This window comes from Pristis pectinata, chromosome 31, assembly GCF_009764475.1.
Source record: "Pristis pectinata isolate sPriPec2 chromosome 31, sPriPec2.1.pri, whole genome shotgun sequence".
Classification (NCBI taxonomy): Eukaryota; Metazoa; Chordata; class Chondrichthyes; order Rhinopristiformes; family Pristidae; genus Pristis; species Pristis pectinata.
This window is the reverse complement of record NC_067435.1, coordinates 3,012,153-3,023,401: the sequence shown is the minus strand read 5'-3', so window position 1 is coordinate 3,023,401 and position 11,249 is coordinate 3,012,153. Positions and strand designations below refer to the sequence as shown.

The 11,249-nt window shown below is 41.4% G+C and overlaps 1 protein-coding gene across 7 annotated transcripts in view; it reads right to left on the bottom strand.

Moving 5' to 3' along the window:
- Positions 1-249: 249 nt before the first annotated feature.
- The window catches only part of elavl3 (ELAV like neuron-specific RNA binding protein 3), a 206,601-nt gene continuing 195,601 nt past the window's right edge, over positions 250-11,249 (bottom strand). For 6 of the 7 annotated variants that reach the window (XM_052041820.1, XM_052041813.1, XM_052041814.1 and 3 more), the window contains one exon: positions 250-9,665. In XM_052041820.1, coding sequence (XP_051897780.1) covers positions 9,317-9,665 — 349 coding nt within the window. In that variant the 3' untranslated portion in view covers positions 250-9,316. The remainder of the gene's footprint in view (positions 9,666-11,249) is intronic. The other variant, XM_052041815.1, reaches the window with a different exon arrangement.

Here is an 11,249-nt window from a genome sequence, read left to right as displayed (position 1 = left end):
AGCGGGATATGGGCCAGACGCAGGCAAATGGATCTAGCTTAGACTGGCACCTTGGCCGGCATGGACAAGTTGGGCTTAAGGGCCTGTTTCCTCCTGTATAACTCTGAGACTATGAGATGACAGAATGGTGCAGAACTGTGAGGAAGTATATTTTTCCAACAGCGTCTCTTCAAAGTATAAAAGAGCATTAAAGCTCACTGACGACCCAGGGACCGGTTGAAAGACACAACGACAGCATGAACTCTGCAATAAGATTCTGAAGTTTATTGTCTGGCATGAAAAGTACAAATAATCAAACAGTTCAATGAAAAATGTTTACAGCTTTCACATTTGTATTCCCAGTAATAAATACTCTAAACTAGCAAGTTTGTTCCAACAAGAAATCAGCCATAATTTACCATCGAAATAAATATTAAGTTAAAGGATCGTGGGAACTTTTACCCTCTCCCCCAACTAAATACACCAAAGAGAAAAAAGATCTGTGCCTCCCCGCTAATGCCTTGTACACTCAGGCCACCAAGTTCAGGGATACATTCTGCTCACTATTTCCGTGAACCCTGAACTTCCCTCCCTTTCCCCCCGACCCCAACTTTATAATCCAGTCAACTGGACTTCTCTCATACGGAAAACATCCACGACTACCTCCGAGACTTGTTATTTTTTTACAGTTTCCCTTTGGTTGTCACCATTCACTCAATGCGCCATTAGAGGATTGGCATAGAGGTCAAATAAAAGTAAAGAAATACCAAGCGATAACATGTTAAAATCCATCGACACTACTATTAGGATAAGACTGAAAATGTTTAACAAGACAAAAGTAATAGCAAAGTTATAACAACTATCACACAAAGTAACTTCCTAATACTCAATATTTTTTGTTCCGTATGAATCACGACATAATCAGTGCACCTAAGGAGAGCCATCCTCAAACTTTAAGTTTGTTCCCTTAAGAATAAATTAAGCTAAACCACTTATTGGTAAAATTAAAGTCGTTTTTTGTTTAAAACTTGCAAATATAAAGGAAACATAAATATACACAGAACGACTTTTACAATGCGATAATATATATTCAACCTCTGAATAAGTTAAGCTACAAGAAGCTATTAATTGCCAAAATATTAACTAGGTCATGGTGCTTTTTTTTACATTTTTTTGTTCTGCAATGTAAGCTACCACAGATTCGTACAATACACTTAACACGGTTTTAAAACAATAGAAAATCTTTTTTTTTAACCTTTTTTTAATCTTAAAAACTATTCTAACAAAATGAGACCCATGTTTTACACATAGAGTTCCAGACACAAAGAAACGTCTGACGTTAAAGAGAGAAAAATAATAGCAAAAAAGTGAGAATGCAAACTAACTGGCAAGTTTGGTAAATAGTCAAGTCTTGGGGGAGAGGAGGGGGAAATCTTAAAAAAGCCCCACCCCCACACACAAAGTCAACATGGGTCAAAGCAAAATTGAAAATCAAAAGCTTTTATTTTAAAGGTAACAGAGCCTTTAGTGCTTTGCTCAGTTTTGAAAAAGATAAGGTAGGGCTTGCGTCAGTAGCTTTCTGAAAACCTTTCCTTAGGAACACACAAAGGGTCAACTAGCACCTACCGTCCCCAAAAAAGGAAGAATAACGTATCTTAAAGAGGTGGTAAAGATAAATAAATATACTGAGGCCCTCAAACGAATGATCAAACTATTTGGATTAAAGAGAATAGTGTCAAAAATAAAAAGCTTGACGTCATCCTTTTATTTTGTCCTTTACGTACAACTTCAGTACCTGGGACCAATTTTTAATCGGGCTCCTTCCCAAAGACCCCCATTTGCTCCCTTTCTGATCCATCGGCAGGTTGCTGAGTGCTTAACATTCAGCAAAGGCAGCTGACGGAGGGTGGCGTGGTGTTCGGTCTTCATAAGCCGCGTTAGTGGTCAGAGGATGCAAAGGCGCAATGTTGAGACCGGGTCTGGTTGAGTCACTGAGACCAGGTCCTCACTGCAGAGACAGCCTGTCTTAGTTGGTCTTCCTTGATTTTAAGAAAAACTCTTTAGGACCACCGACAGCTGATGCTGCTCTCCACCAAAGGGGACTGTGTTGGTGCCAACCAACACTAGATAGTTGTCCACATATTGTACAGATATCTGCTTGACTTTACTAACTGAAGAGATAAGATTTAACTGAAGTCTGACACTTCTCTACAACGGTGTAAATGAACAATAAATTTTGAGGGGGGGGTGAACTTTGTATTATATAAATTGCCATAAACTGTCTTTGGGGCCAGACATCCAAATTGGATAAGAAATACATGTATTTAAATAGCATCTTACTGGGTCTATCAAAAACAACTCAAACCCTTCGTATATAATGAATGACTTTGCAAATGCTGAGAGGGAGAACACCCATGCATGCTTCAGAAGAAGTGTTGAATTCTTTTCCTTTAAAAATAAACTTACACCAACAAAAGGAACAAAATCAGAAAAGGACCTTGTGAACATGACAATTTGCCCATCTTGTTCAAATAAAACAGGTTTCCAAGACCGGCAAAGCCAGGAAGTTGAAAGTCAATTGACTTTTATTTTTTTGGCAATCTTCTCTTTAAAAATGTCGATCTAGTACAGCAACTAAACAGGAAGGCCTCAACGAAATCTTGTCAGCTGTTATGATGTCACTGTGTGGAACCTGTACTGTTGAGAGAGTGCTCCCCATCAAACTATATGCTCTCAGTATCACTGAGTACAAACTTAGTATCAACAATTCTTGCTCGAAAACAATGTGTTTTATGCTCCCTTTTTTGTCTTAAAAAGTTATCAGTCTAGAGCACATGTGACAAAACTGTCCTCCCCTCCCACTAAAAGAACATAGCCTGTCAAAATATTCTCTTTTTTTTCGATCAAGGTTCTGTAAAAATTTTCAATGAGGTCTTTTTCTTTTTTATAAAAATAGATTTTTTTAAACCCATTCACATCAAAGAGATCACCTCTTTGGCAAGATTTATTATAATATGAAAAGTCATCAAATGTTTTGCCAATGTTGTTTTGTTAGAACCCTCCCATCCCACATGGTAATAAGGACTTTTTACAATAATCTATCTATCACAATAGGAAGAGCTCGGAAGGGGGAGACAAACGATTAGAAGTCTGCATCATATTCTTTCAACAGGTCTTCAGGATTTTTAGATACATTGTAAAGGGAATCACTTATGAATTTTATCTTTAAAAAAGCCTATACATTAATACCTTTCATTTCTCTTTTGTCAGTCCTTCCACACTCAAAGGATTGTTAGAGACATTTATGTTGTTCTGAACACAGTAGACCCTCTCTGGAACTATCTGCAAGGCATCCTTCTGTATATAAAGGTTCAATGGACATGATTTATCTCCACCTGTGATGTAATGAGATGCTTGATCCTGATAACACTTCAGAATACATTTGTATCTTGATCTCTACAACTCTCTCTGTATTCTGGATTTGATTTATTTAACTAAATGGTGAAATACATGGTTGAAAGGTGATTTAATGCCAATTGCTACTGAGGGCATTGAGAAATCATTGTTAAGTGGGAGGGGGAGACAATTTGTTTGCTTTTCAAAACAACTCCCAAATATGTTTAGATGGGGAGGGTGGGATCATGTCAATCTGTAGTTGCTTGGAAAACCAATTTTGTCTCCAACTGAAAAGGAAAGTACATAGAGTTGAATCGATAAATGTTTAAAGAAAAATTCTCTACTATCGCTGGCATGCCTGAGCTTCTATTTTGGTGTCTGGATATATTTTGGTAGCAATTTGTACAGCATTCTTCCCTATATGGCACCATTAATAGAAAGAGTCAGATGCACGCAGCCCTCTAGATACACAGCATTGAACCCAGGGTATTGCAGGGATCACTTTACAAAGTGGTTCCTCCCAGGTACCTTCTGGCCAGCTACTTAATGAGAGGCAACGAAAGACCTCAGACAGTGTAAAAGTGTGTGATTGTGGAGCAATTGTGTGCAATGCATACCCTTTCCAATCTTTGATAACCTTCCCACATCTAAACTAACAAGGCTTTCTGATAATGCTTTTCCAACAGCTACCTAACCTCTCAGGCACGTAAATAGCCATACAAGTTTGGTTCTTTTTGCTGTACTGTTTCATGATCAGGTTGCTAACCATTAGAAGTAAATGCTGTAGTGGTAAAATGAACCTCTCATACACTTAGACTAGTTTATTACAGTCTCTTCAATAGTCATGCACAGTAGTAAAACAAGTGTGTTATAGTGAGAGGTGTTGACTTAAATGGCCTTTGTATCAACTAGGGAGGTCTAAGCAGTTCATGTCATGTGTTGAGCAGATTATACCATGATGAGAAACCATTTGTTAGTGGCGTGCATTATATGGTGCCTACTAATAATGGAATTATAAACTGTACATTCCTGATGGTGATGGTATATCACTAACAGATGTATAGAAGAATCTTTGACAAAGGTTACTGAGGTTGTGTATTAGAGCAAGAGAACAGAGTGAGTTATTTGGTTTCCCTATTAGAGGGATCCACAAACTACCTACGAACTAATGGAGGTGAAGACATATCAGAGAATGTTGTAGTGAAAGGCTATTATACAATAATAACAATGGTAAAGTCTGCCATAGGTACGTGTCAGACCAGAATTACCAACGAAAATGAAGCTTCACATAAACTGCAAAATTCATAGCTGGGGAACCCGATATAAATTCAGCTTCCAAGGAGATGACTGCTGTATAAATGCTCTACGTGGAAACACAGCTTCTGCACTTGACTCAAGTGTGGACCTCGTAGCGTCTTTGAAGCAACACCAGAGTGATATCAGCATCTACTCTCACCCCCTGTCTCTTGCAAAAAGGCCATCCCAGTCCCAGCAGATCCCAAAGCCAAAGGTCAGTGCTTGGCTGAATGGTAGAGCAGTAATAAGTCACTTCAGTCATTATGTAGTTTCAGTTGGAAAGGCATCGATTCCAACAAGAAAAGTTCCCAGTGGTTGGGGCATAATATGCCTCAATCCAGGACAAATAAAAATCTCTGAATCACCATGATGAATTAGTGCATCAACAGAGAAACTAAGGTATCTGTTACATGAAAGTTATATACACGTGCAAGGTACATCTCCACACAAGATGTATTCAACCAAAAATTCCCATTCCCACATTGCAATCCTGCCTGCAGATTCATCCCTTAAATACAAAACATTCCCAAGTTGGCAACAAAACTGCCGATTGTCACACATTTCTGCACCCACTCATATTTCCCTGCCTCCTCAAACATCAAAAAATGGCTATCTTGGACTGCTGGGGGGGGAAGAAGGAGATGCCACTCAATTTAATCCCCATGGGTCACTCTATTTTAAATGTACTGTAACCTTAACAATCTTCTACTTACAAAGGGGGTGGGGGGTGGGGAAGTGCAGGGATAGAATCGACACTTTAAGCTCTGTCTGGCGATAGTAGGTGAAGGATAAATGCGATGTGTGAAAGTAGCAGATGATTCCAAAGGGTGTTTTTGGTGGCATCCTTTGCTGCTGGGTGTGTTGTCCCCATTATGGCTGGGAGAATGCTGAATGCTTAAAGAAATTCTGATAACTCTTGTCTTTGAAATGATGAGCTAAGATGTCCTTACACCTCACTGAAAAAAAAGAGGAATATTTGTACCATTGCAGTCTTAAATCATTTTAATTTGCATCATGTGATGAAGGCATGAAGACTACAATGTCAGATGGCAGCATGCCAAGAAATGTGTGAAAGACAAGTTAAAAAGCTGGGGCTTATATTCTAGTTTCTTATAACAGTGCATCACTTGTGGCTTTGCTCATGGTTGTAGAGATCGATATTCTGGGCAAAGGTTACCAACCCATTATATGACCCATACAATATCGTCCTATTGCTTTGAACAGAATGGTGTTGATCAATGAAGGAAGAGGACACTCCACCTGATTTCCAGGCAGGTAGCACAGGTATAACTGGACAGGAGGTAGACTGTGAGGCATTTGTAGAAGGATTACTTTTCTCTGGAAACCCCAGTGACTAGAGGCAAGACTTTCCCCACAGTGCCATTACCTGATGCAGTGGGAGCAGTAATGTAAGAGTGAGCTTTGTTCAGGGTCCTGTACCTGTGATAGTTAATGGCCAGTGCCACAGTGAGGATGAATGTGTGTGCATCTTATAGACATATGTGTATGTACATGTACATGAATATGTGTGTAGAAAGGAAGGTATCAGATTAGCCATGATGTTGAGATTATCTTGCACCTATGTAGTCTACCTGTCATTAACACTGACCTGTGGAGTGGGTGTACATGAGTGAGTGAGCAGTAACAGTGTCTGTCTCATTGATGTTTGTCATTGTTTGCTACAATATTCTTAGGTTGGAAGTTTCTGACTATATGGATGATGTTTAAGCTGTGGGTGTGATTGTTGCACACAGATGTACGCAGTGTAAATAAAACTCTAACCTTTGTACTCTCTTTTGTTGATCAGCTGATACTGAACAGAATAGACGGGGGTTCTGTGGTCGCTCTGCTACAAGGTGGGACTGATCCTTAACCAAGGGCTACAAAATGCACATCGTGAAGTGTGGTCAATGTCTGACCATCCGTGAGTGGGCAGCTCTGATAGTCTCAGCAACACTGGGTACGTGAGCGGGGTCGTAGTGTTGGCTCACAGCTCTTAACCATGTCACCTTGAAGAAGCAGTCCCGCACTCTTTGAACAAAGGGGACTAAGGTGTGAATTTTAACCTTATGCTGGCAACCTGATCAGTGTTCTATCTGAGGGAGAAGTCTCCTACAGGTAACACACAAGGGAAGTCTTTTGCCAGCATTAACGCTATGACTTTTATCACAAAATGATATTTTCTCCTTAAAGCCACAAAAAATGAACATCTCACTGTACGTGGTGTAATGCCTGACAGTTATGGATAGGGCTGTTAGTTGAATCAGTCTTTTAAGTGTCTTAAGTCCTTGGGTCTGAATCTCAATGATGAACACTTGAGCCATTACAACTTCTGGGTGAGTATAATGAGATGGTGTCTTGAAATGAGGAGAGGGGACTGTAGAATGCTGAGGCGTGAAGGTGTTGGGAGTGAGAGGTCACTACAGGGGTGAACATTGCCACGATTTTACGATGTCTTCTGCCTGTTCAGCTTTAAGACCAGGGCTGAACCATCCCACAGAAATGAGCTCCGTAGTTGCCCATGTTCGATATTGCCATTTTGTTCTGTTTGGTTTTGGTTCCTGTGACAAGGTGTTAGGTACATGATGAGGACCTGACTGCAAGTCTGCTCCAACCTTCCTCAGAGTCAATCCCAAACCGGTGAAGTTTTACTAGGAACTGGGAAGTGTGATGAGCAGCATGGAGATGTAAGCTGGAGCTGTGAGATGAGGATGAGCTGTGTCGACACGGAATGGTAAGCAGTCACCCTGTGATGAGGGATGTGAACAGTCCTCCCCACCTCAGCCTTCAAGAGGCACACAATAAACAATGGAATGGCAAGGGGAAGTTGAGAAGTGCAAAGTTTTCCCGCTAAGGCATCCACAGGTTAAGCATTCTCTCCTTATTATACTTCATGAAGCTAGTCGTGTAAACAGCTCATTTTTAAATATGAAAGAATCACATGCTTCAATTTTACTTTATAAATATAGGGGTATCAAAGCACAATTTTACATCATCTGTCCTCCTGAAAGTTCAGGAATCTGTCTGACAGGATGACTCAGCGCCATGAGTTACATGTTAAAGAAGATTGCTTCATGACTGACAAGTTGCAAATGTCCCTTTAAGAACAAATGCTCTGGCATTGCTCCATCCTTGCCTAGTGGAGCTGGTCAGTAATCTACATTCTCTGCTTAAAACAGGTAACCAGAGAGAGCAAGTTTACCCCAACAAAGCAGCCTCTGAATTAATTTGCCTGTATAAAAGATTCCCACACGCAGACACTACACCTGGTACTAACTAGTCAGCCAAAGGTGTCCCAGGGGACACAGACCATGCAACTGGCTACACAACTACTCTGCTTACGTACAAGTTTTTTTGGTGAACGCCATAAACATTGTTTCAGTGTCTTCACGGTTTCTCACAGAGGAGGTCACATAACAGTTAGTAAGAAGCTATAAAAGCATCCCACAAGTATTTTTTAAAACAGGGGCACTGTCACTTTAAGATGAGATTACTCATAGCATTTCATTAAAGGGGAACCTATTTAGAAAATAAATAGTTTAACTCACAGACACAATCCATTACTAAGTGTTCTGAAACCATGCTACTATGCTGCAGGTAAGTCCACTTTGCACTTTTGCAGTCTCTGTTAGACAGGCAATTAAAACCCTTTCTTGCAGTGTGCTTAGAGTCAACACTGGAATAAGCCTCAGTAGGGTCGAGATTCTTTTTTTTTAAGCATCGTTACAAAATACTAATTCTACCAGTAAGATCACAGTACAATAGTTTACACCCAAACTACTCCTTAATCATGATTCCAAACTGTGGCCTATTTTTTGGGTGGGAGACTGGAATTGAAATGGACTTTCTGTGCGAGAACTGCAGGAGGGATGCAAAGTTACGAACTGGATGTGCCTCTCACGGTACAGAACACTTGGCAGAGACCCGTGAGCAAATTAGTAAAGACTTTTTGAAAATTAATTTACAGTAATGCACTTTAGTGTTTGACAGAGCCAAGTCCAATGTTTTAGCTGCTTGGTATTGCACATTTTCTTTTTTTTTTGTTCTTGGTTAATGAAACCGTGGAAGGGACAAGGAAAAAGAGAAAAAAAGGTAAATTAATTACGAGCTGCAATTCATAAATATTCCCCTTTAAAAGATTTTTTTCTCTATGTCAATTGCAACCACACGACACTTCTGAAAACAGGTCTTAGTGAAAATGTTCTAAGTTTCCCAGCTTTCTGTTCTGCCTTTCATTAGAAGAGATAATTACCTTCAAAGAAGGCAGTTCTAAGTACTATTATTAATATTAGGCTGGGTTAAAACCCCCTGCGTAGTATTGTTTTATATGTATTATATTCATATAATAATAGCTATGAAAAAGTATTCAAAGTTGTTTATGAAATAGCTTCCTGGTTATTTGTTGTAAGATGTCCTGTATCAATATAATGCTAACACTGGCTCTTGAAAAAAGTCTGTTTTTGTTTCACTGTAAGCCCAGGTATATTAATGGATATTTTTTTGTTTTTTTTTTGTTTTGTTCTGTTGCTGTGTGTGTTTGGTGACGTATCGATTATTTTGCTTTACTTTTTTTTGTGTTGCGGAGGGGCGCTTCTGTGTTTTGAATTTTGTTTCTCTCTCTCTCTCGCGCGCACGGGAGGCGGCTTCACGACTTGTGTGTCTTGCTCGTCTTGAAGGACACCTGCAGGACCCGGTCGCCGAGGCGGTAGCCGTTCAGGCTGGCGATGGCCATGGCCGCCTCGTCGTAGTTGGTCATGGTGACGAAGCCGAAGCCTTTGCACTTGTTGGTGTTGAAGTCACGGATGACCTTGACATTGGTGACTGCCCCGAAGGGCCCGAACAGCTGCCAGAGGACGCTCTCGTCCGCTTCGGGGGACAGGTTGTACACGAAGATGCACCAGCCAGTGCCCGTGGGGCCCGAGAGGTTGACTCCAGCCAGGCTCGTCATCCCCTCTATTGTGATTGGAGAGAACCTGGTGGACAGAGAGAGAGGGCTGCTTGGGTGTGAATCAGATTTTTAACTACTTCAGACACAAAAATAGAGATCTCAGTATCATCAGCAGACACATTTCCAAGGTTAATCTGGCTAAAGACCTCCTGTGGCATTGCCCAGGGTCACTTCAAACTGTACCCTCTCTACGTTGTGCCTCCTTAAGCCCCATCTGGTGGTCGGTGTGCACAGCTGCAGGAGCGACAGTGCGTGCCCGTTCGAGGAACTCCCACTCAACTTCTTCTCCTGTCTATAAGCCATGGTGACATTTCTCCCAAACACTTTGACTCTAGTATCTACCAGAAACCTTGCTTGCACATCAGCTGCTTAACTGCCTATGCAGTGTTGACATAGCAAGGTCCAAACGCTTAGGAAAGGACGTAGAAGCTTCAGGTCTCACTTTAGAGAAGATAACATGCTGATGTCTGCTGATGAACATGTGAATTGTTTCTTCCGAGAAAAGATACAGGAGCTTGAAAACCTGGATGACCAGACTCAAGGACAGCTTCTTCCCCACTGCTGTCAGACTCCTGAACCATCACCTCTCTCGCATCCCCTTCCCAGTGGTGCTGCCACCTTCTCAGACCTTCCGAGAAGGTGGCAGCACCTTTTCCCTTACTATCACGTCAGCATTTCTTTTTGCACTACCTCAGTCCGCACGACGATACTCTGCACCATTCTGCTGTTTTGCGCGCATTGCTGGATTTATTGCTGTATTCATTACTACGACATAAGCTGTTTACTCTGTGAGGTTCTGTGAGCGAGGAATTCCGTGGTGTATATGACAATAAGCTACTCTGAAGCTGAGCCGATAGAACAGGTTGTGACATTACACAGAAGTCTCACCCATCAGCCCCACGCCCTGCGTTTGTGCCTCACGCTCCCCCTCTTCAGCTTATCTCACCAACATTCCTTCCTGCCTCATGGTCATCGCTTCTGCTTAAATACCTCTTTGCTATTTACTTTGTGATAACACCCTCCATTCTCAGAGCTCTCTGGACAAAGACATACCTCCTGGATTTTTCAGTGGATTTATTAGTGACTATTTTATACTAATTGGTGCTAAATTAACTTGGAGGGTTGGCATCAGGTCAACCTTGTCCAATTCTACAGACGTTGTTGCAGGACCACATTGGTCAATGGACATGCGGATGGCCTTGACCATCAAGGCACTGAGCAATAACAAAGAGGTGCAGAACACCATGTGCCTGGAGTATTGTGGACAGTTTTAGTTGCCCCCTTATAGGAAAAACATGATTAAACTGGAAAGAGTGCAGAGAAGATTTGAGGATGCTGCCAGGACTCGAGGGACTGAGTTATCAGGAGAGGTTAGCTGGGGTAGGTCTCTATTCCTTGGAATGTAGGAGGTTGAGGGGTGACCTTATAGAGGTGGATAAAATCATGAGGGGCATGAATAGGGTGAACGCACACAGCGTTTTTCCCAGGGAAGGGGAACCAAAAAACTAGAGGGCGTAGGTTTAAGGTGAGAGGGGAAAGACTTAAAAGGGACCTGAGGAGCAACATCTTCACGCAGAGGATGGTCGGTATATGGAACGAGCTGCCAGAGGAAGTGGTTGAGGCAGGTACA